General features: G+C 50.0%; 1 protein-coding gene across 5 annotated transcripts in view; it reads right to left on the bottom strand.

Annotated features, from left to right (window-relative positions):
* Positions 1-6,805: 6,805 nt before the first annotated feature.
* Positions 6,806-24,391, bottom strand: part of adgrb3 (adhesion G protein-coupled receptor B3) — a 135,670-nt gene continuing 118,084 nt past the window's right edge. For all 5 annotated transcript variants that reach the window (XM_023833761.2, XM_072709356.1, XM_072709357.1 and 2 more), the window contains 12 exons: positions 23,884-24,034; positions 22,185-22,254; positions 21,082-21,148; positions 19,003-19,088; positions 18,127-18,225; positions 17,764-17,935; positions 17,400-17,495; positions 15,871-15,910; positions 9,422-10,080; positions 9,179-9,214; positions 8,477-8,581; positions 6,806-6,999 (listed from right to left, as the gene is read on the bottom strand). In XM_023833761.2, the coding sequence (XP_023689529.1) occupies positions 6,811-6,999; positions 8,477-8,581; positions 9,179-9,214; positions 9,422-10,080; positions 15,871-15,910; positions 17,400-17,495; positions 17,764-17,935; positions 18,127-18,225; positions 19,003-19,088; positions 21,082-21,148; positions 22,185-22,254; positions 23,884-24,034 (1,770 nt within the window). In that variant the 3' untranslated portion in view covers positions 6,806-6,810. The remainder of the gene's footprint in view (positions 7,000-8,476; positions 8,582-9,178; positions 9,215-9,421; positions 10,081-15,870; positions 15,911-17,399; positions 17,496-17,763; positions 17,936-18,126; positions 18,226-19,002; positions 19,089-21,081; positions 21,149-22,184; positions 22,255-23,883; positions 24,035-24,391) is intronic.

Below are 24,391 nucleotides of genomic sequence, written 5' to 3'. Positions count from 1 at the left end.
CCACAAGATCTCTGTCACAACTTGTCTCACCATTAGCCCATATCCCAGCATGCTTTGGCTAGACACTGCCAGAAGGAAGGAAGAGGTAGGGAAGGGGGGCGACGGTCCGAGGCTGCGTGCGGCCGTGGTCGTGCTGGCGTCTGGCTGTGCTGCGCTGCTGCTGTCTCCATGGCAACCTCCATCCCTCCTCCGTCCTTAAACGCCACCGGCGATGGTCACCCGTGCTTGCAGATCCGCCCCGAAGCATATACCTGGGAATTGTGTGTGTTTTTTCTCAGATGCAGCATGTGAGACAGCTCTCGAACCCGACACACATGCACACACACCTGGCAGCCACCATCAGCCCTGTCTCCGGGGTAAATGACCTCCTGTTGGGGCTTTTAATTCCACTCCCGCCAGCGGCCGGCCTCACAGTAATGCAGTGACACAGTGGGCCCTGAGGGTGGCGCTGGTTCCTGTGGTGTTGCGTGGTGTTCATGGTGGTCTGTAGCCGATGCCCGTCCATGTGCCAGTGAGTACCTGTCAAACGAGTGATGTCTCTCCCAAAACTTGTGAACTTTCTCCCCATGTACGCCTGATCAATGGCAGCTCACGTTGGGACAGACATCTACCCTTGTCAGCTCTGCTTTGGATGGGATATGATACTTAGCAAGAATAGAAAAGAGCACGAAAAAGTGGCAAATATTTTGTAGCATGTTTTTAGGAGCTAAAAACAGCCATTTGGATACTGGACAGTATGATCTTACTGGCTGTATATTCTATGTGCTGTGTCCTCCTGTGCACTAGGAGGCGCTGCCTGCCTTGTGGCAGAGTATAAATTCATTATCTGATTATCAATTCTTTTCAGATAAAGTGTGGTCTATTTTATCTGTATGAACCACAACAGAAACTGAAGGACTTTGTCTGAAGTCCCCATTGATCATCAAGGAAGGTGACACAGGAAGGATGATGTGTCAGAATGGCTTGTGTTGAGTGTGCTCACCGAGCAATGCTGACCAAGTCGTTCTGCAGCTGGGAGGCTAGATGAAACGGAGAATCCATCATGGCCGAGCAGGATGATTTATTCGCACCGCTCTGCGAAGCGGCTTCTCCTTCATGAAAATGTTAAGTGCCTTTCTCTTTCCCTGGGGCGTCGGTGCGACAGACGATGACTTAACACATCACACCGCCTCTTGACTCTCATCCTTGTGTCGGGAAATAACAGAAGCATGTATACTGCATGTAGATCGAGTGCAAGCCCATAATCCCTTATAAAACTGCAGAGCTCATGCATACATAATCTCCTCACTGCTTTTTTTTGTAGCTGGCCGCAAAACGCCCGTGAACACACGCATGCGTTGCACAACATGTCTGGCACTGGGGCAGTGCAGGTTTCAGGCTGATCGCTGGGATGCTGCAGACACCACGAGAGACACATGAATAAACAGCATCTTCGAGAGCCGTTCCGTTCAGAGGAACAGGGGGTACTGGGCTGCCAATCTACGGCTCAATATTCATGTTTTTCTCAAGCTGGTGGGCGTCCCTGAGAAGTGGGGGGGGGGGTTTGCATCTCCTTTCTGTGTTCTGAGCCCTGCACCAGGCTCTCTGTGTGGTCTGATTGCACGTGTGTTTTTTTTCTTTTTTGTTTTGGTCACATGATGGCAGTTTTCCCAAATGCCGGAAGCCATTTTCCCGGTGTTGTTGTGGCCCCTCCCCGCTTCACCCCCCCTGTTGATCCCCGTTCCACACCACATTTCCATGCTGCCATGGGTACGTGCCATTTTTAGTCCTCACTGTCTAAAAATATCCATGGTCAACGTGGCCCTGGTACCCTTTTCTCCTTAAGCGTCGACACGTGTGGCTAAGAGCCCCCCATGGTGATGGAGCCTTGTGGGGTAGCGGGACTTGGGCTTCCCCCAGGGGGTGCTGGGTGAGGACAGCGTCCCCCTTGGGCAGCTCTGGCGCTGATAGCCAACCCAGCCGGCCCGCGTGGAGCCTTTTCTCTCTAGCTCTCTCCTGCTGGGCCATCTGCCCCTGAACGTTCTTCTGATGCTATCTGCCATTTAGCTGCAGATTTCAGCCATGGATGCCAGGGCATCCCATCATCAGACCTGCAGTCAGCCTGCTACGCGTCCCCATCCCTCATCGCCATGGCAATAATGCTGGGAGGGGTAGTGGGTCTGTGAGACTGGAGGTGCCTCACATTAGCAAAGCTCCTCCATAATTCATGGCCTGGCAGTCATAGAGGGGCCCCGCTTTCGGTGCGCGGTCATAGAGGGGCCCCGCTTTCGGTGCGCGCTCATAGAGGGGCCCCGCTTTTGGTGCGCGCTCATAGAGGGGCCCCGCTTTCGGTGCGCGCTCATAGAGGGCCCCGCTGTCGGTGCGCGCTCATAGAGGGGCCCCGCTTTCGGGGCGCGCTCATAGAGGGGCCCCGCTTTCGGTGCGCGCTCATAGAGGGGCCCCGCTTTCGGTGCGCGCTCATAGAGGGGCCCCGCTTTCGGTGCGCGCTCATAGAGGGGCCCCGCTTTCGGTGCGCGCTCATAGAGGGGCCCCGCTTTCGGGGCGCGCTCATAGAGGGGCCCCGCTTTCGGGGCGCGCTCATAGAGGGGCCCCGCTTTCGGTGCGCGCTCATAGAGGGGCCCCGCTTTCGGTTTCCTTTTATTCTGAAAATAAAAGGTTTCGTGTGAAAAGGGGAAGAGACGAATTGAAAATGTATAATAGGAGTTCTGCTTGAAAAGGATATCATGGAAGAATTCAGTGTGATAAATTTTTCAGCAGCAACAGCTTGGTTTCCTAGTCAGACGTTTGACAAACACTGCTGCATTTTCTCCAAGCTTGTGTTTGGAGAAAGGGGAAGACTCGGGCAAACTTCTCTCCAGGGAATTCGAGTTTATGACCAGGCTTAATTACTCTCAATAAAGACAATCTTCTACAAAATGCCCCCCTGATACCCACAGCAGATGACAAATCACTGACAGCCTCTCCTGCAGACTCCAGGGTCCATCTGATAGCATGTCCTGGTCTCTCACACTTAGGCTGACACAGAGAATTATTGTCTTTTCTTCAAACATCGTTGGACGCGTGTCACTTCTCAATGCTGCAGCGAAATCCATTTGCATTTGACAGGTCAGATCTCTGCCAGCACAGGGAGGCTCTTAGCATGCAGTCTGCAGCCCCTCTTAGGATCCAGGCGCATGGCCTCAGTTGGATTCCCAGATCCATGCGACGGAATATTCTGAGTCGGCTGACCCACGAGACCCAGTGTCACCTAGAAGTCGGATTTTCTCCAAAAAGACAAAGAAGTCATTTCCCATGTCGTTGATCTTGAACTGGCCACCACCACAGGCGGCAGCAGAAATGATTGGTGCGACAGACACAGATGCTGTACAGGTTCATTACCTGACCTGTTCTGGTAAAAATTCCCAGCTGGGCAAAAACTGAGGTCGCTTTGCATATAAAGTGTCAGATTAAAAATGGAATGTTACAGTGAAAGTCCGACTTGTGAGTAGTTCTTTGTTACTCCTCTGCATTAGTCCACAGGCTGGAATATCACACAGGCTTTCCATGGGGGATGGAGAGGCATAATTGACCTGGGGATCTCAGCTCTCATGAACACGGTGCTTTCATAGCCCTTCCTGCAGGACCTCGTACCCTGACAGGGAGGGTCTCACACATCCGGGCCCCCGTATGTATGTGCTGTGCATTGATACAGAGCGGATTATACAGTTCACCATGGGGGGGGCGCTGCTTTGATGCTCTGATTGGCTCGTGCTCTTTCTGCCCTGAGCTTTAAAGGTCACTGTGCTGCCTGTGATGATGATGTTTGTCATCACGGCACGCTGTGCCCAGCCGAGCGGAGAAGCCCAGTCCACGGTGGATTTGCTCATCCTGCTTGTCCTGGAAAAGAGAGCGAGCACTAACGGACGTCGAGTCTCTTGCCTGTGAAGCGAACACACGTGCTGTCTTTTCGGCAGGTAGCCCGTTTGTGTAGCTCGGGTCTGTGAGGAGAAGTGAAAATCGCCAGATTCCATACAGAGCAGCAATCCGCCACGCTTTCTGACAGGCCATGCTCATGCCGCTTTGTGCCAGTCTTGCCTCCATCCTGACAGATCTTACGGTCAATCTTGAAGCCTCCTGCTCTCCTCTGCCGATCCCGTGTGTCAGTGGATACAAAACGGCTCTGTTCCAGCCTTGAAGTGTGTGGCGCCCCCTGCAGGGTGGTGGAGGCAGTGCCACATGCACGTCTCCTGCTGCCCGTGAGGGAAGAAGTCAGGTACTGCTGCAGCTGTCACTGCTGGTAAAATGAGAATATCTGCTGCGTGCAGAGCTGGAGATAGCGACGTGCATGGGGGACTCTGACGGAGGTGGACGCTTCAGTTTCGGGTTTGAAGTGACACATTCGGGCTGTGAAACTCCAACACCAAGCACCTGCTGAACCTGTCAGAGACCCCAACATGCGCTTCTGGTGGGGACCCTCAGACTCGCAGAAGCTGCATCAAAAACCTGCCTCAGACACTCGAGTTCGGCTCACACGGACTTCGGAGTGAGGTTCTCTTCCATCTGCTGTGCAATGGCAAGGTGCACTGTGAGACTCAGACCTCTTCAGCATGTTCTGCTTCGGTGGAATCCAAGTCAGCTTAGCAAATGTTCCCTAAACGTGAGTTGTTTTTCAGCCTAAAATCCATTTGCGTGAGTAATCCATACCCAAACAGTCCACTTACTGATTTCTTTAATGACATTCACTTTAGCTTGCGACATGTGCCCAGCCAATTCTGTAAAATGAAAATGGTTCCATGCATTTGAAACAGCCATATTGTTGCTGAATAATTTGCTACTGGAACCAATGAATAGTCATTAGTACACCCTCAGACACAATGATTAATTCAGATTCTCCATTTTTTAACGTTGATGGGAAACGAAGTTAAGTTTGGAATTAGGATCCGATTGCAATTTTCTGTGGTCCTGTCACTCTGGCTGATGTGGGTTGGCGCCCTTATGTCGCACAGATTGCGAGTTCTTACGCTTTTTTCATTCAGCCTCTGACGACACAATGAAAATAGTCGGCTGTCATTCTGTACAACCTCTCCACAGCGACGTCTTCTATTCATCACAGCCTTTCAAACCCACTGTGAATTGTCTGCTTTCTGAAACGGCAGGATAATGCACAGCAGTGCGGTGAACAGCTTACGCCTCTCCAGACCTTCCTTCCTACACATATTTGCTGTTTCAATTTTAACTGAGCACTTCCTCTCTGGCATGGTCGGGTCACTCTGTCTGGAACTTGAGATCTCAATTGATCTCCACCATTCGGGGAAATTGCTTTCCCTTTTCATCTTCTGACTGCATCTTGGTGACCTTTAATGAGATTATTCTGTTCTCATGAAGGCTAATCCTCTTAACTTTGACCCACATTTCTATAGAAAAGTAGTTTTTATTTGGTATCTATGGGTGTTACTGTATAAATCTGTAAACTGAGGATTTAAATGCACAGTTCATCAAAGTTGTCTGAGTACAGTGTGTAAGGCTTCATGGGGGGGCGCCTTGTAGAACAGAGTTGTACCCTTTTGAGGTGGGGGTAATCAGCTGAATGGCCAGGCATAGCCAGTGAGCGAATCACTGCACTTGTGACTTAGCCAATCAGCTGGGGACATCTTCTGACCCCTCCCCCCTGGACTCACACAAGCCTCCTTAAACAGCCCCATGCTGGGGGGGGGGGGGGGGAGAGGTACAGGCAGAGACACCAGACTGCTAGCAGTTCAACCTATGTTTGCTGTGATCTCATGACAAGGGGGGCGGGGGGTTCCAAATTTAGACTGCATGGTTAAAAGCATTCCCCCCCCCCCACACACACACTGTGAGAGCTCAAACACAGAGGAGGGATGGGGGGGCTCAGCGACAGGTGGTCCAATCACAGTGTGCCGCTGCAAAGCCCCCAGCGGTCCCAAGACAAGCACATAGGATGACACAACATCTTCTGAAGCGGTACGAACATATTTCCTCTTTTATTTACATACTTTTTCAAATGTTAACATTTTTCGCTATAGAGCTTCTCATCAGGTTGTCAATATTCTCCTCATTAAAATAAATTGGCACAATTAAAACATATGTAGACAAAAGTTTATTTACACCATAGAACATTTCTTTTAAATATTTTATACAGGGCTGCAGATGTCGGTGCTTCCTGTGAGCCGTCAGCAGATCTGCAGTAATAAAGGTGTGAAATATATTATTCATATAAAAGTGAGTATTACCTTTATTGCATTGAAAGCAATGAGGAATGTGGCCTGACAAACATTCATTTTAAATGACAGAAAAATTCTTTAGCCCCCCCCCCCCCATTTTTTTGTTTTTAATATTATAAAGTAAAAAGTGTAGTAATGGCCAAACAAAGTGTTATAAACATTTTAAAAACCTGCATAAATATGTACATTGTGCTCCTCGGCCCTGTCCCCTGAGGTGACGCGGACCCGCTGAAGCCAGGACAACATGGTCTTTGAGGTTTCGTCTGAAAAGTCACCGTGATGGATCCATTTACACACGGGATGGTACGCGTCGCACACCTGCCTGCCCCACTAAGTACACTAGTGAGAATACAAAAAAACACACGTATCTTTTTGTTTTTTACTGCTTTTCTACTTTTTTTGTCCATTTTCCTCTTTACGTATTGGCACATAATGTCCCTGCCATACTTTTATCATCCAGATATGTACGCCAAGGCTGTAAGAAAAGTCTTTCACATTTTCAGTGCAAAATACATCCTCTCCCGCCTGCCCCCCGCCCCGCCCAGCCCATCCCCGCCCCGCCCTCCCCCCCCGCCCCGTGCCCCCTCCCCTAGACCTCCGTCTGGAAGTCTCCCTCCTGCACCTCCAGTGGGAGGCTGACACATTTCTCCCACTCAGAGGTGGTCATCTCCAGCGAGTCCTTGCCGCTGGGCTCCAGTACATTCAAGGTGCCGTAATTCTGGTAGTCACACGTGGGGTTATAGGTCTCCCAGGGGTTCTTGCTGGCCATGGACTTGTCCTGGGTGAGACAGAGACACGGTCAGTGGGAGGCACTAGCGGTCCAGCCCAGTTGCAATGTCTGCAGCGCAGTCCTGCACGAGGAAAATTATGGAAGACGCATCGTAAATAAAATAAAATGGGGAACAGTCGGAGATGTAGCTGGGCACCAGTGACGGCGTTTAGCGCTACTCCCATCATGCATTTGCCTTTGGGCCCCTGAGGGGCCCGAATTGACCCATAAATGGGGCCCCAGAAACAAGCGAAGTGCCCATGACTGGCTGTGTTCAGTGTGCTTCCAGTCAGCCGTCAACCTGTATATCGTTCTTTTAGGAAAGGAACAGGAACTTTAAAGATTCTATTAGTGTTTCAGTCCCTCTGACACACGTATGAGTGCGTTAAATTAAAACAGAACGCCTTGCCACTGGAAGGCCCCGCAGCACGCTCTGTCGTCAGCAATGCCGTCTGCAGAACAGCCCCGTGGCAAGCTTTTTGTTTGGGGGGGGGGGGGGGGTGGGACCAAAGAACTCCAAGAAGAATCATTCTTACACAAACGTCCTTGCGCTGGTTACTAGGCAACAAGGCTCAGATGACATTGTGCTACGGGTTGGTGCCGTGCGGACAGCTGGAGGTGCCGGCAGGAGCCAGACGTACTGAGGACGGCGGTGTGCTAGTCGGGGGGAGGGGGGAGCACCGCAGGAGGGGGGCAATAGTCTGAAGCATGGGACCAGTCGACAGCGGAGCGCGAGCAGGGGAGAGCCGCATACCGGCACCAAGAGAGCAATCGGCGCCGAAGTGTGCGGCTAGGAACAGAAGCTTCCGGAAGGATCTGACTGCGACCAAGGGCTCCTGTCGCCTTGGAAACGTGTGCCTTTCAGCACGCCCAGGAAGCAGAGGCAGAGATTACGGCCCTCTGCATAGTTCTAGGCGTTCAAAGGATTAACGTCTTTCAGCAAATGGAAATCAACCCCCCTGTCCGGCAACAACCGAACAAACACCATTAATGCACCAGTGCCAATAAACACACACAGACACACACACCCAAGCACACGTACAAACACACACAGACACACACACCCAAGCACACGTACAAACACACACAGATACACACACCCAAGACACACACAGGTTTGCAATTATCTTTATGGGGACTCATATCTATGGGGAAAATTCTAATCCCAACATGACGACCTTAACCCCTACCCAGACCTAACCTTAACCATGAGTAACCAAACAAAATAGGAGACTTCTGGCATTTTTAGTTTTTTGATTGCATTCATAGATCTTTATGGGGACCTGAAAAATGGTCTCCACAATGTCAAAATAACGGGTTTTTAATCACACACACACACACACACACACACACACACACACACACACACACACACACACACACACACACACATCCTTTTAGCCAAGCCACCATTAATCCCCTTATAGCAGGTGGCAGGGGTCTGAGGACGGGCATGTGGTCAGCGATGCGACTTCCTGTTACTCACCATGCCGCCCATATTTGGTATATCTCGAAATCGGTCCAAGGTCTGAAATTTCTGATTCAGTTCCTGGAACAGCTCCATGTGTCTCTTGCGGGTGTGCATGACTTTCTGCGGGGAAAAGGGGTGTTTTTCTAAAGTCACTAAATGTCGCGAAGCTCTTTCCTGACACATGCAGGCTACGGCACTCGTAACCGGCAGACGGCACATGCTTCCTGTCTGTCTCATTCGTGGTTTTCACTATTAATTGGGGGCTAAGATAGTGATAAATTTCTGATTTGCAAAATCACTTCTAAGTGATAACGAGATTTTAAGGGTCCCATCTGGACGGAAAAAACTCCACAAATGAAACATGTTCCTACGCCTGTATAACTGGTACATTTACTGCCTTTCTGAGGTACAATGCGACATCATCTTAAACCTTGTGGGTCAGAACCATTAGAGGGAGTCCAGTTTAAGCCTGCCTTCCCCTGAACTCTCAAGCTTTTGACTGCACTGGGCAGACCCAATAGTCTGACAGAGCTACAAGGCGGCTTGATTATAAACGAACCACGGAAGATCACGATTAGCCACACCCATATTGTAAACCACACCCACATTATAAACCACACCCAAATTGTAAGCCACACCCACATTATAAACCACACCCATATTGTAAGCCACACCCACATTATAAACCACACCCGCATCATGCTTCTTCAAACTTACTTCAAAGTCCAGGTCTGAATATCGTGACTTTCTTCTCTGTGGGGAAGGAAGAGAGAGCACGTTTGAGGCAGTCTGAAGGGCCGTATCTTTCCTCACACTGTGATGAATCATGGGGATGTCAGCTGCGGGTTCGCAATCCAGGCTAAAATGTCTGACACCCTCCCCCCCAGGGAAGCTTCTACATTTGGACAGCCTGCTGCCCGGCTGAGTGACGTGTGAGAGTGAGAGGACGTCTTCACGTACCTCCAGGGAGCTCATGGATATCGTGGAACCGGTCTCGCTGCGGGACAGACCGCCGCTCTCCTCCATCTCTGCCAGGAAGTTCTTGACGGCTGTCCGAGGCTCGAAGGGCAGGCTCTGGCCGTGCTCCGGAGCTCCGAACTGCGGATCCAGGTTCATGGCCATGTGCTCCATGGCGGAGGGGCCCATGCCGAACTCGGGGCTCACCTTGTAGTGCATCAGGCGTTCGTGGCCCAGAGCCCCCATGCCCGTGCCGAGCTTGGCCTCCTCTTTGAGGAGCGTAGGCACGTTGCCCGTCGCCCGCGGCATCACAATGTAGTCGGTGTCCATCATCTGGCCGGCCTGGCCGGGCCCGCTCACCTCATGGCCGCCCATGTCCGGGTCGACAGAGCGCCCCCCGTCGTCCGTGCACAGGTAGACGGTCCGTCGCATGTCGCCGGCCCCCTCGCCCAGGCACGGCTCCCCCATGTCAGTCACGCCCACTGGCAGGTGCATTCCCGACGGCTGCTGGATCATCACCTTGGAGATGATGTTGCCAGGCAACGTGGAGTAATTGAGGGTCTCGGGGCCCTTCTCCTCCTCCTCATCATTGAGCGAGATGCGCGACAGGGTCCCCGTGATGGTGGCTGCCCGGCACGAGCCCATGTCTTTGTGGAGGGCCGCTGAAACAGAGATGGCCAGCGGATTAACACAGCGCTGGCTCCGGCCGCTCCCGACTGGAACCAGCACGATGTACTGGGCTGACGGAAGAGGCAGGACTCTATCACACAGCGACCTTGCTAAACTTCAGTTTGCCTAATTACACGTAATGTGCAGATCATTTTCACTCAACCGCACAAACTACATTTACATTTTATTTATTTAGCAAACACTTTCGTGCAACACGAAACATATTTTTGAGAAATAAGAGTCAGACGATCTCTGGAGCAGTTGGGGGTTAAGGGCCCTGCTCAAGGGCCCAACAGTGACATCACTCTGCCAACCCTTTGAACCAGCAACGCTCCAATCACAGGCCCACCTGCTGTCCTACACAACAGGCTAGTCTCCATAACCCTGAATGAGATACTGCAGTATTATGAAAGCAGGCAGTGAGTTAGGTGCAGCTGCAGGGTCTGCCTCTGGTACAGTGCATGGAGGGAAGCAGCAGGCATCTCCAAGGAGAAGGAACATCGCTGCTTTCTGAGCACGAAGAGGCCTTGGGGTCAGACTCAAGCTCAATTCATTTTGCAAGAGGCAGACACTGAGAGCGCCACGTCAGAAATCCTGTTCTGGGCCCTTGGAGAACGCCAGGGGTATTCAGAGGGCACAGTCTAATCTTCAGGTCCTAAATCCATAAGGACTAGAGGTATCGGGCAATGCCTGTGAGGGGAGCCGGGGGGTCAGGGGGGCTTAAATGAACGGGTCTCTTGTTATTTCAGCCGAGCCTGTGGACTGTGGTGAGCAGGGTGGGTGAAGGAGTTCAGCATTTTCGCTTCTATAGAAATTCAGAAGATTTGAAAAACCTATGAGGAACTGGCTATAGGAGGTTTTATTCCATGTCCAAGCAGCGACGCTGATGGATGCTTATTATTTATGTTAAAAGACCAGCACACTTGGAGTATGCTGAAAGTATCATTACATGGGACAGATGCAATGATTGCAGATACTAATCATGCTAACCTTTTTGTTTTCTTTAAAATCAGCGCTGCTCTTCTGCAATGCGCCGTTCCCATGTCTGCCCGTGGCCCAGTGTGCAGTTACATAATGCAGCCGTACGGGCAGATTAACCAAGGTCGCGACCTGGGAGCGATGGCCGCGACTGTGGATGTTGCACATTTTCAAGCGGGGGCCCTGAATTATTCATGTGTAAGTCGGTGTGATGGAGCGACCTGCCCCTTTGCCTCCATTTCCTGTTCCAGATGGTTCCGCCTGATGGCAGTCTGGACAGCAGCACGACCTGACGACTTTGCAGCAAGGAAACACGGTTCTGGATGCGGATGGCTTCCTTAGCCCACAGCCAGTGCCGCTGCTCTCCGCTGCGGATGGCTTCCTTAGCCCACAGCCAGTGCCGCTGCTCTCCGCTGCGGATGGCTTCCTTAGCCCACAGCCAGTGCCGCTGCTCTCCGCTGCGGATGGCTTCCTTAGCCCACAGCCAGTGCCGCTGCTCTCCGCTGCGCTTCCTTGTTATTGATGCCTGCCCCTGCTCCCCTAATTCACCATGTTGTCACTCTGCCACCTCCAACTGAGAGGTTTTTGTACGGAAGCTTTGGAGGACTGGCTACAGGAGATGAACCAGATCCCACTCGTGTGGCTCGAAGGCTCAACCTAACCCCTAACAAATAGCTAAACCTGACTGAGTAACCTCCACTAAACTGCCAATCCTGCCTGAGAAATCCCCACTAAACAGCTAAAACTGACTGTTATTGTTACGCTTGTTGTTTTTGTACCCCCCCTGTTTTTCTCCTTTTCCACGGTACTGGTGAGTTCGGAGCGGCCACAATCTTTACTCTTGAATGTAATGTAAAATAAAGTTGTCCTCCGAAGAGGGGGGGTGGTGGTGGGCAATTAAAAAAAAAAAAAAAAAAAAAAACTGACTAACTGACCCCTACCAACCAGCTAAACCTGACTGAGTAACCCCTATCAGACTGGTAAACCAACCTGTTTAACCCCTACCAACCAGCTAAACCTGACTGAGTAACCCCTATCAGACTGGTAAACCAACCTGTTTAACCCCTACCAACCAGCTAAACCTGACTGAGTAACCCCTATGAAACTGCTGAACCTACCTGACTAACCCTTACCAAGCAGCTAAACCTCTACCAAATGCTAAACTTGAGTAAAACTTGAGTAAACTGCTTCCAGAGTGAGTAACCTGAGCTACCAAACTGGTAATCCTGGCCAATTAACCACTACTAAACTGTAGTAAACGTTAGTAGAATGGGGAAAACGGTGATATTAATGACACTCACATTAACTTCATGAGGGGCTTTGATGACGAGTAGATAACCCAAATACAGAGATGGCCTTCAGGAAAGACCAGCTCAGCCGTGCTTCACTCTCGAGAAACCGGACATGGGCATGCAGTGATAGGGGCGTGGTCCACAAAATGAGTCATTATAACAAGGTGTTCACCTCATTGCCCTGTTCTAATCACCTGGCCACCCAAGCGGCTCATTAAGCAGCTGCCTGTCTCCCATAATGGGCGTGTGGCTAATGTGGGCCTCCACAGGTGCTCTGCACGTTAATGAGGCATAACTCCTGCTCAATGCTATGTAAAAAAAAAAAAAAACAGATCAATACAGTTCCAAAACTGCAGGAGAGCAGGGAAAATGCAGAATCATTTCTAAACCTACTCAAAGACCACTGCAAAAAGCCCACTAATCTAACAGCAAATTTTAAATATACCCTGCTAATCCAATACTGGATTTTGTAAAAGCCTTACTAATCTAACACTGTGCTTCATAAAAACCACATTAATCTAACACTATGCTTCATAAACACCCTGCTGATCTAACATTGCACTTCGTAAGAACCCTGCTAATCTAACACTGCAATTAATAAAAACCCTGCTAATCTAACACTGCAATTAATAAAAACCCTGCTAATCTAACACTGTAATTAATAAAAACCCTGCTAATCTAACACTGCAATTAATAAAAACCCTGCTAATCTAACACCGCACTTTATAAAAACCCTGTTAATCTAACATTGCGCTTTGTAAAAACCCTGCTAATCTAATACCACGCTACATAAAAACCCTGCTAATCTAACTCTGTGCTTTGTAAAAACCCAGCTAATGTAACACCACACTGGCATAATAAACACCCTGGCAATCTAACACCATACTTCATAAAACCCCTACTATCTAATATTGTGCTTCATAAAAAACATGCTAATCTAGCACGACACTTCATAAAAACCCTGCTTATAAACACTGCACTTCATGAATACCCTGCTAATCTAACACTGCACTTCATGAATACCCTCCTAATCTAATACTGCGCTTCATAAAAACCATCCTAATCTAACACCGCGCTTCATAAATACCCCGCTAATCTAACACCACGGTTCGAAAAGACCCTACTAATCTAACACCACGCTTCAAAAATACCCCGCTAATCTAACACCACGCTTCAAAAATACCCCGCTAATCTAACACCACGGTTCGAAAATACCCCGCTAATCTAACACCACGGTTCATAAATACCCCGCTAATCTAACACCACGGTTCATAAATACCCCGCTAATCTAACACCAGGGTTCATAAATACCCCGCTAATCTAACACCAGGGTTCATAATTCCCCCTGCTAATCTAACACCAGGCTTCAAAAATACCCCGCTAATCTAACACCACGCTTCAAAAATACCCCGCTAATCTAACACCACGGTTCATAAATACCCCGCTAATCTAACACCAGGGTTCATAAATACCCCGCTAATCTAACACCAGGCTTCAAAAATACCCCGCTAATCTAACACCAGGCTTCAAAAATACCCCGCTAACCTAACACCACGCTTCAAAAATACCCCGCTAATCTAACACCACGCTTCAAAAATACCCCGCTAATCTAACACCACGGTTCATAAATACCCCGCTAATCTAACACCACGCTTCAAAAATACCCCGCTAATCTAACACCACGCTTCAAAAATACCCCGCTAATCTAACACCACGCTTCAAAAATACCCCGCTAATCTAACACCACGCTTCAAAAATACCCCGCTAATCTAACACCACGCTTCAAAAATACCCCGCTAATCTAACACCACGCTTCAAAAATACCCCGCTAATCTAACACCACGCTTCAAAAATACCCCACTAATCTAACACCACGGTTCATAGGTGATGAACCGGCTAATCTAACACTGTTTGTTAAAAAAGTGCTCAGTCCAAGTTAGGCCTGGTAATACATACTTCTCTCATTTCTTCCTTGACTGACTGTTTAGATTAAATGTAATTGGAGATCCCACACTGGGCATGTGCCAGGTGCGTGGGATCTCCAAGTGGCTCCCCTGATGACTGATGGAGATGATCCATGGTGACTCCTGCCTCAGTCACTCCTGGCCCAGACGATTCGGTAAAGAATGGAGGCCATTCCTCTGGAGAAGATGCACCTGAGGGTAGGAAACCCTGCACAGCACTTCAGCTTCTCCTAAAGGTCTCACCTGGCCTCTGTTCCAAAGCTGGGATGTGTCTCATTATTCTGGGGCCTGCTGGGTAAAAGTACAGTGCTAAGTGCCTCAGGCAGTAATTACTGCTAACGACGGACTGAAAGGCATCAGGAGAGCTTACTCCACAGCGGGCATTTTCACCCAACTTGTTTTGTTTTTCCCGATAAAGGCAAATGTCACTGAAAGTTCAAATTCTCAGAAAAGAAGGATGAATGCAAATGCTTAGCAGAGAGGCAGCTCAAAAGGGCCATTGGATGATTCACCTGCCTACAATCTGCATTTAAATAACCTTGGAGGCCAGAGCGCTGGAAGGGCTGGCTCCGCTGAGGGTGTGAGCTTATTAATAAAAGCGAGCACTTCAGCATCACGCTGCGATCTGGTCATGGAAGAAGCACCAGAGCAGGAGGCTGACTTCCCTCCAAACACGCAGCCCCCTTGGCCAGCTGCTTCTCCGGGTCTCCTTAGTTACTCCGGCTCAGGAAGCTGGGGCTGGCGGAGTGAGCCGAGAGCCGACTGTCACATTTGTGTGGAAGTCCAGGAGTGCTGGACCCGCCTCCTGCAGCATGGATTCTGAAGTGGCTAATTGCATGCAGGCCGCAAATGAGGGAAGGGCAGGATATTTGCGGAAATCGCCGCTCCCAGGAACCTTCCAGCTGCGGCTCGAACCCCATGCCGGGCGGCCCCTTCCCACGCTGCTTTGCTTTGCTAATTCAACGTTCCCTGCGTGCTCGGGTGACTCGTCCTGGACATCCGCACATCCTTCCGCCGTTCATTCTCCTCCACAATCGGGGGCCCAGTAGGACACTGACAGAGCTGAACAACACCTGGTCGCTGGCCAAGCCGCCACGCCAGCGATGCTTCTGTCTCGACAGCGCCCCCACTGTGCGGGAGCGCTAACAACGCGTAGCGCTGCCGCCATAGCTGCAGAAGCTCCAGAAGACACTGATGTGTTTCCATGGGCGACGGCTTTTCCAGCCAATTAACTGCCAGGCAGATTTTGACGAAGCAACGTATGGACACGGCTAATGATCCCAAGCCTCGCTTTAATTCTCGGTTTGGGCGGCTGAACAATAGACTACGATAATAAGTGGTACAAAAGCAAAAAAATAAAGCATTGTAACGTGCTGTTAATCTGTCAGGATCGTTAATTTCCTCTAAGGCTAAAGAGAGGTGCGAATCTGCGATAACGCCTCTGCTATTTCCTGCATAATGTTTACAACCCATATTATTGCGAACTTACTTACTCTCTGGATCGTTTTGCTACTTTTAGAATGATTAGTCTACGGAATGGGATCCATACCTGAACGGCAGGCGATGTCCACGTCTTTCTCGAAGTCTGTCTGTCAAAAGGGCAAAAAATTGGCATCAGCATGCGCTTGGCATTGAGGGCTTTTAACAGGCAGAACATGCAGCTAGAACGAGCTCTTTATGCACAGGGAGGGTAATGTGCACAATGCTCTTTATACACAGGGACGGTAATGTGCACAATGCTCTTTATGCACAGGGAGGGTAATGTGCACAATGCTCTTTATGCACAGGGACGGTAATGTGCACAATGCTCTTTATACACAGGGAGGGTAATGTGCACAATGCTCTTTATACACAGGGAGGGTAATGTGCACAATGCTCTTTATACACAGGGAGGGTAATGTGCACAATGCTCTTTATACACAGGGAGGGTAATGTGCACAATGCTCTTTATACACAGGGAGGGTAATGTGCACAATGCTCTTTATACACAGGTAGGGTAATGTGCACAATGCGCTTTATGCACAGGGAGGGTAATGTGCACAATGCTCTTTATACACAGGGAGGGTAATGTGCACAATGCTCTTTATACACAGGGAGGGTAATGTGCACAATGCTCTTTATACACAGGTAGGGTAATGTGCACAATGCTCTTTATACACAGGGAGGGTAATGTGCACAATGCTCTTTATACACAGGTAGGGTAATGTGCACAATGCTCTTTATACACAGGTAGGGTAATGTGCACAATGCTCTTTATACACAGGTAGGGTAATGTGCACAATGCTCTTTATACACAGGGAGGGTAATGTGCACAATGCTCTTTATACACAGGGAGGGTAATGTGCACAATGCTCTTTATACACAGGGAGGGTAATGTGCACAATGCTCTTTATACACAGGGAGGGTAATGTGCACAATTTGGTCATGTTTGACAGGAATGGGGCAGATTAATGCAGAGTCTATAGACTGGTGCTTAGGCAGAATCAGGGCCCTCAAGGTGGAACAGTTTAGACATATTAAATCGTATAAAATGTGCCGAACCAGACCCACAGCCATTTCAGCCTAGAGCCTCCAGTGAAGTGAATCCACCCTCAGACAGCCAACGCAGGTGACGGGATACTGTCACCACACCACCCACGTCACTCCATCACCCTCCTGACACGGAACCAGCAGACTGGTCCAACAAATGCTCTGGCAGCACTGGAGCGGCGGGACGGCAGATGGATACACACACACTGCAGAGCCAGAGCACTAGTGCGTGTCTGATACTCGCTGGGCACGGACACATGCAGTCTAACAGAGTATCAATACCGCTCACAGCCCCAAAAGACACCCCATAATATCAAATTGTCCAATAAGGCTCTTTATGCGTGAGGGACAAACATGAAAAGATAAATAAGTTTAAACAGTAATTTAGACTTTGGTGATTCTTCCCTGTATTAGCAAATTGACAGCAAATGTATAATTATTAGTATTTTTAAAGAAGTATTTCTCACCTGCAATAAATAACATTAAATGAACAACATAAGAAGATCTGACGGAAATGTAAATACAATAATGATGATGATGAGCAGTTACCATGATCTGCGCGTGGCCGTTGGGGAACGTTCCGGAGGCGTCAGTGCCGATGGGATCCTGACAGTTTCTGAGTCGACATCGAAACGCGTCCTGAACCTGGGTGCAGGGAGAAAGGGCGTTTGAAGCAGGAAGCTGTGAATGAAGCTGAGGCTGCTGCCACATGCCCAGTGGGGGGGGGGCTCGTTATGAGATGCCCCGACGATGACCCGCATTCCTCACAAATAAGCGCTTCTAGTCCAACGACCGTCTGCTTTACGTCCCCAACAGGATGTGACCTGAGTGCTCCTTTAAGAGCTAAAGGCCACCGGCCTGGGGACTCTGTGGGGGGGCTGGGGGGGGCGACTGCATGGTGTTACATTAGCACCTCTCTGCGCAGGATACAGTGGACCATCACGATGACGAAGCCCTGCAGCGAGTCGAAGACAGCGAAGAGGATCTGGAAAAGTGTGGAGCGTTTGTCCGTCATGGCGAGGACGGCCGACATCCAGGTCAGAGCCAGCAGAGGGAGGACCACGCAGGAGCTCCACAGGGAGGCCCTAGGAGACGCAGTGGGGGAGTTAGAGGGGGAGGCGGGCTGTGTTTCTCCTCCGGGGGACATGCAGGTCACCTTTCTGACCCGTTACGGGCAGCACCGCTGTTTAGCATCACTCAGACCACAAGCTGTTACTACACTATGGGCCCTGAAGCGGCCTGGTCACAGCTACCCCGGCCCTGGGGCAAGACTCACATGGCGTTGCTTGCGGTGGTTGCTGACAGAGCTGTGGTGGAGACGACGCCACACTTGGCGCATTTCAGTGTCAGGCCCGTGTGGGGCTCACTCATCTGCCTGCGGAGGAGAGTGGAGACATCAGCAAGGACAGAGATCATGACGAGGGTGGAGACCCTAGCAAGGGTGTAGACACTGGTGTGGGCGGGGACACAGTGAGGGCGGAGACACAGGCGAGGGCGGAGACACTGGCGAGGGCGGAGACACTGGCGAGGGCGGAGACACAGTGAGGGTGTAGACACTGGTGTGGGCGGGGACACAGTGAGGGCGGAGACACAGGCGAGGGCGGAGACACAGGCGAGGGTGGAGACACTGGCGAGGGCGGAGACACTGGCGAGGGCGGAGACATAGTGAGGGTGTAGACAATGGTGTGGGCGGGGACACAGTGAGGGCGGAGACACAGGCGAGGGCGGAGACACAGGCGAGGGTGGAGACACTGGTGAGGGCGGAGACACAGGCGAGGGCGGAGACACAGGCGAGGGTGGAGACACAGTGAGGGCGGAGACACTGGTGTGGGCGGAGACACAGTGAGGGCGGAGACACAGTGAGGGCGGAGACACTGGCGAGGGCGGAGACACTGGTGAGGGTGGAGACACAGTGAGGGTGGAGACACTGGCGAGGGCGGAGACACAGTTAGGGCAGAAACACTGGCGAAGGCACCGCCATCGCCACTTAAGGTTCAGGATCAGATTATTCATATTAGCTGACAGATTCAATAGCAGCCTGTTAAGTATTCCCATCATGGTGGGACTTTGTATCTTTCACCATCCCTGCGGTCCTCCTCCTACAGCAGCATTATGTCCGTGTGCGTGTGTGTGGCTGAGCGATTTCATTTACCCTGCTCTGTGTTTCAGCTTCTTATCCAAGATGCCGTCCCTGGACACCAGCTTGTTAAACACCAGGATGCCAATCACCATGTTGACCTGAAGCAGACCAGAGGGACAGACGTTATAAAACATGCTTTCATAACGTTTGCCATTTCCTATACCTTAGAAATCTGATGTCCAAGTCTGTTTCCTGCTGGAAGAACGTAAACATGATGCATAATGTTTGCTGGCGTGATGGATGTCTCTGCATCTCACACTCTCCTTCCACGATGGCTCTATAACCCCCTCGGATCTGCTTGTCCTTCTTCTCCTTTTTACATCCCTGTACGTGTCACGATTGCTTAATACGGTCCAGGAATTACGGGAACGTCCATCTCCCAGCTCCCTCTCCGTATCCGAGGGCCATCAATCTGGTCACCTGTCGTCTGGATCAAGGAGTGCCCAGTGACAGCACCAAAAAAAGCTTGTCTGGCTGCTCTCTCTGTGATCAAAGCCTGTTGTTCCCGGGGGCCCTAGTGACATTTCAGCGCGCGAGGTCAGTCTGTTTCAGGTCAGTCTGTTTCAGGTCAGCTTGTTTCAGGTCAGCCTGTCCCTGAAGAATTCAGCCCCCGGAGACAATTACAAGGTTATTACAGGGTTTCTGTTACTCTAACCCTCACAGGAGACTTTACTAATTACTACGTTAATAAATCTGCTAAAGGAGTTTGTTTCGTTATAACAATCAAGCAGGATTCTGTGAAGCTATGAAAACATTAGCTGGATTACCCTTAAATGGGATTAATTTTCTACTGAACATGAACTCATATCATTCATAGTCCAGCAGATTAAGCAGAAGAGATCAGGACTACCATGTGAACACTGAGCAAGTCCTGCTTGTCACTGACATGTTCAGATAAGCTATGAGAAGGATTTGGTTCCTTGACCTTCTGTCTGATAGCTGTGGAATGAAGGGTAGCGGGATGGGGCTGGAACAGGCAGCGGAACAGGCAGCGGAACATGCAGCGGAACGTGCATCGTCTTTGTTTTCTGAGGCAAACTGACTAGCAGCTTCTGACTGGAAGTCCTTAGCGATGGTCAGGTGACCTGGGGCGTGTGCTGCTACGGCGTCCATGTTAGAAAGATGACGATTTCCCATAATATCAGCAAAATTTACCCCAAAAAAATCTCTGACTGAGAAGTCAGAGAAATTATCCACAGAACCACAACCATTATTTAAAGCCTCGTTAATGAAAATGCTACTAATTAACTTCAGAAAGTGTTTGTGCTGGCCGCATTCCCGCATCGGGCAGCCCCTTGCTGAGGACACGGTGTAACAAAAATAACTCGGCTATCCTGACTGCATGGGCTTTCTGGGAGGCTTCCTGACAGCGGGATCACCCACCGCAAGCAAGCGCTGCTTCTCGTGACCGCGAAACACGCCCTGCTCTACAAGCGCCGCGGTACCTCCAGGGCTCAGCTGTTTTTAAACCTCTGAGCAGCCAGTTTGATTGAAAACTGCTCAAGCGAGAGCAGAAGTTTCTAATTTAGGAGCTGAAAGGCTGTTTGCGCTGGATAGGGCCCGAGCAGAACCTCTGCGACACAGACGGAGCACATCGCGGTGGCCCACGTGCAAAACCGATGACTGAACCGCAGGCAGTGTCTGGCCATTTGATTTACATGTGAAGTAGAAGCTTCTAGTAAATGATGCTAAGGCAGATGCTAGTTTAATTTTCATCATTCGTTTTGACATCCTCCAGGAGTATATTTTATACTTTAAAATGACGTGATGTCATAAATAGTAATTGAATAGTCCATTTATAAGGTATATTAAGCAACTATTCATTTGTGCAGTTGCACATTGGCAGTCACTTGACAGTCTCCAATATTTACACACCCACCCGAGCTGCATTTTGTTTGTGTTCCCTCAGGACTTTATGTCTGTGTAGCACTTAGAGGAAGAGAGATACCACTGAAGTGTGAGGGAGACTCTGCTTGTATGCCAAGATCTGAGATGTTCCTACCCAGGCCTTCTGCACTGACGGAGCAAACAGAGGAGTGGCAGGCGGACCCGCGGGTCAGGGTGACCCAGAGATGCAGAGTCCGGGCTTACCAGAACCACGGCCGCCGCAGGTCCGACAAACGCATAGAGAAGACCTCCTTCAAGAGATAGCCAGCAGCTGGATGAGAAGAAGAGGGGGAAAGAGAGAGAGAAACAGCAGGCTCGTAAAGACAAACACTGTGCGTGAAGTTAATGGACTGCGCAGCCACAAATGGCGCTACTGTGTCACAAATGGAGCTGCTGTGTCACAAACTGCGCTACTGTGTCACAATCGGTGCTGCTGTGTTACTAACAGTGTGGCACTGTCTCACAAATGGTCCACTGCTATGTCACAAACAGTGGTACTGTGTCACAAGGGGTGTGGCACTGTGTCACAAATGGAGCTGCTGTGTCACAAACTGCGCTACTGTGTCACAATCGGTGCTGCTGTGTCACAAGGGGTGTGGCACTATGTCACAAATGGTCCACTGCTATGTCACAAATGGCTACTGTGTCACAAATGGCTACCGTGTCACAAGGGGTGTGGCACTGTGTCACAAATGGTGCATTTCTGTGTCACAAACAACACTACTGTGTCATCCTCCAGGAATTTGGAGAAGCTGGCGTGCGTTTTGCTTGGAAATACATGAGCTTCTACAAAAAAACGTGTGGGTGACACAGTCAGACTTAGAGCCATTAACGGGACGACAAATCACGCAGAAGTCAGTGTCCTGGACACCACCTCAAAGGACCGTCTGATGGTACCTAATGAACTTCTGCTCTCTAATTTGGAGCTTGTTTAGAAGTGCCCAAGCGTGGCTGGCACCCAGCTGGCTTGCCGTGTTTAACGAGCTGTCTGTTACCCTCCGTGACTGCCCGTAAAGGGTCATGGAGATGAACGCAGTGGCAGCCATTTTGCAGAAATGACTTCATCTGGCTCCCTTGGGGAATTCAATACCCAAACAAGCCAGGCAAAACTTTGAATCTACTTTTTATGTAGGTACGTGTCTATTTTTGTTTCTGATGTTATTTTAGACATTCTGCTGATTACCAAACCTAGCCTACATGAAGACGATTTGGCCAGTGCATGGTTACACGTGAATTAGCAGTTTCTACTAACAACAAAAGGATGAACACACTCTGAAAGCAGACAAATCTGGAAAAGAGGGACTTACTATTGAGGTGTCCCATAGCCCTTAGCCTTGGTGAAGCCCATGGAGATGGCGACCACCAAAGCAGGTAGACCTACCAAAAGAGAAACACACTGCCTTTAATTCCTGACAGACCACAGGGATAGAAAGAGGCTCTTGCATTTCCCAGAAACACCTGCAGAAGCCTCACGGGGAACAAAATCTCGACATTTTAGGTTGTTAGTAAAGTTACAAAATACACAGCAATCGATAATATTGAGCAACTAGGAGCTGCAGATGTAGCAGAATCTCAGGCTATTACAAGCAATCAAAACAGCAGATAGAATTCCAGGCCCAAGTGAAAGTTCAGCGGTGATGATACGCCATTCCTCCATACAGTTATCATTCATAATTAATCATCATCTGACCACTGCTGAAATTCAGTACCATTTTCGTAAACACACCCCATCCTTCAGATGGGATATTTAGACAGACTTGAGATGCACTCAGTCTCTTTGTTTTCATCCGTCTGCCTGCTGAATAAGGAACCTTACGGACATGTGTGCAGAATGTCAGCATTGATTATGGACAGTCAGCTGACCGACGGTCTGTGATAGGTGTGGTCTAGACTGCAGGGTATCACGACTGTCCTGGAGACGGTGTGTTGCCTGGTGGTGCTTCTGGTGACCTGCTTTGTGTTTGTAAAGAACAATTGACTACCAGTTACTGTGCAGAGTTAACTTTGCTAACAGGTACCTCCTTGTTCATCAACATTCCACTTAATTTAATTATGTCCAACCATATTATGTCCGTCTGTAGTGGTCAGACCTACTGGCTCAAGAGACACATTATTTGAAAACTGCACATCAAGGCATTTCCATACAGTAGAATGAAATTGTCCAAAAACATGAAGAAATTTCATTGTAGAAGGGTCACGTGATGACCCCAACTCCCCTAAAAAAAATCAATTAAAAAAACGCTGATATTGGCCAGCAGAAGGTCACACAGTCTGCTGGAATGGACTCTCATTTAATCTTTCACAGAACCTCTTGCAGCGTGGTTATCTAAATATGGCTCTTGCCTTTACGCATTCCCTTGCTGCCTGGAGACAGTTGTCAAGGAAATTGTATCCCGTCACGACAGGCAGGAAATAGGAAAGACTTCACAGGATGCAGAGCTGTGTGCTGCCCGAACCCCAGAGCCTCCTATTAACGCCCCGAGGCGACAAGCTCCGGGGGTCATTTCCGTGAACTGCTCACGGTCCTCCGAGCTGAGACACAGCAGATGCCCCTGGAATGTTCTGGATGTTTCTTAATGAATCGGATGTAACGTTACACAGCACGCAGTCTGGCCTTCGCAGAGAGGTGTGTATGTAATTGACTCTGTGTTGTTGAATCTCAATTTGATCCTATAAGTCAAACAGCGATTGGCTGTGTTTGCCAAAGAATGGCCGTGCCAGTGAGGGCCTTTTTGGTTGCTAGGTAACAGGAGGAATGTGCAGGAGCCCTCCTTAATCAACTAAAATGTTCCAAAATGTCTGAAGTAAGTGTCCCTCGGTCCTAAAGCCAGAGCAGAAATCAGAACAGCAGCAGAGAGATCTGCAGCCTTTTATAATGCAGGAGCGTCGAGCGGCAGCTGGATCGGACCGGCGCCATCTTACGCTGCAGAGGTGCGAGACGGCCCGTGGCACGGAGAAAATGGATGATTAACGTGGGAGTGAGGGAAGGAGCCGGCGGCCGCTCACCCCATCCCAGGCACAGGAATCTCTTGCGGATGAGCCGAGTCCGGACCTTTCCGGTGACGGCCATGTAGGACTGCCATGCCTCCGTCAACACCCAGCAGAAGGACGCCAGGAAGAAGAAGTGCAGGAAGGCCGTCGTCATGGTGCAGACGCCCTGGAGACAGAGCGCGGGCGTTACGCACGGCGGGCCGGGGGCCGGGGGCCGCGGCGGTGCTAAAAATACTTGCGGTGGGGAGGAGGCGTGCAGTAGGTAATTAGCGTATCGACCTGCCGAAAACAGGGCTGAAGGGGGCTAATAATAGGAATGGGTGGGGGGGGGGGGGGAGTGAGGGCACAGGCTGAGGTGACACTTCTGAGGAAGTGAGAGTGCGAGGATGAAGGCGTGATGCAACGGGGAAGGTGTCATGTGATCTGTCAGGTGACGGGAGGACACACAGGCACTAAGCTAACAAGCGGCTAGCCAGAGCAGTTATGACAATAATAATAATAATAATAATAATAATAATAATAA

This window comes from Paramormyrops kingsleyae, chromosome 3 (genome assembly GCF_048594095.1).
Source record: "Paramormyrops kingsleyae isolate MSU_618 chromosome 3, PKINGS_0.4, whole genome shotgun sequence".
NCBI classification, from domain to species: domain Eukaryota; kingdom Metazoa; phylum Chordata; class Actinopteri; order Osteoglossiformes; family Mormyridae; genus Paramormyrops; species Paramormyrops kingsleyae.
This window is presented reverse-complemented; position numbering and strand designations above follow the sequence as displayed.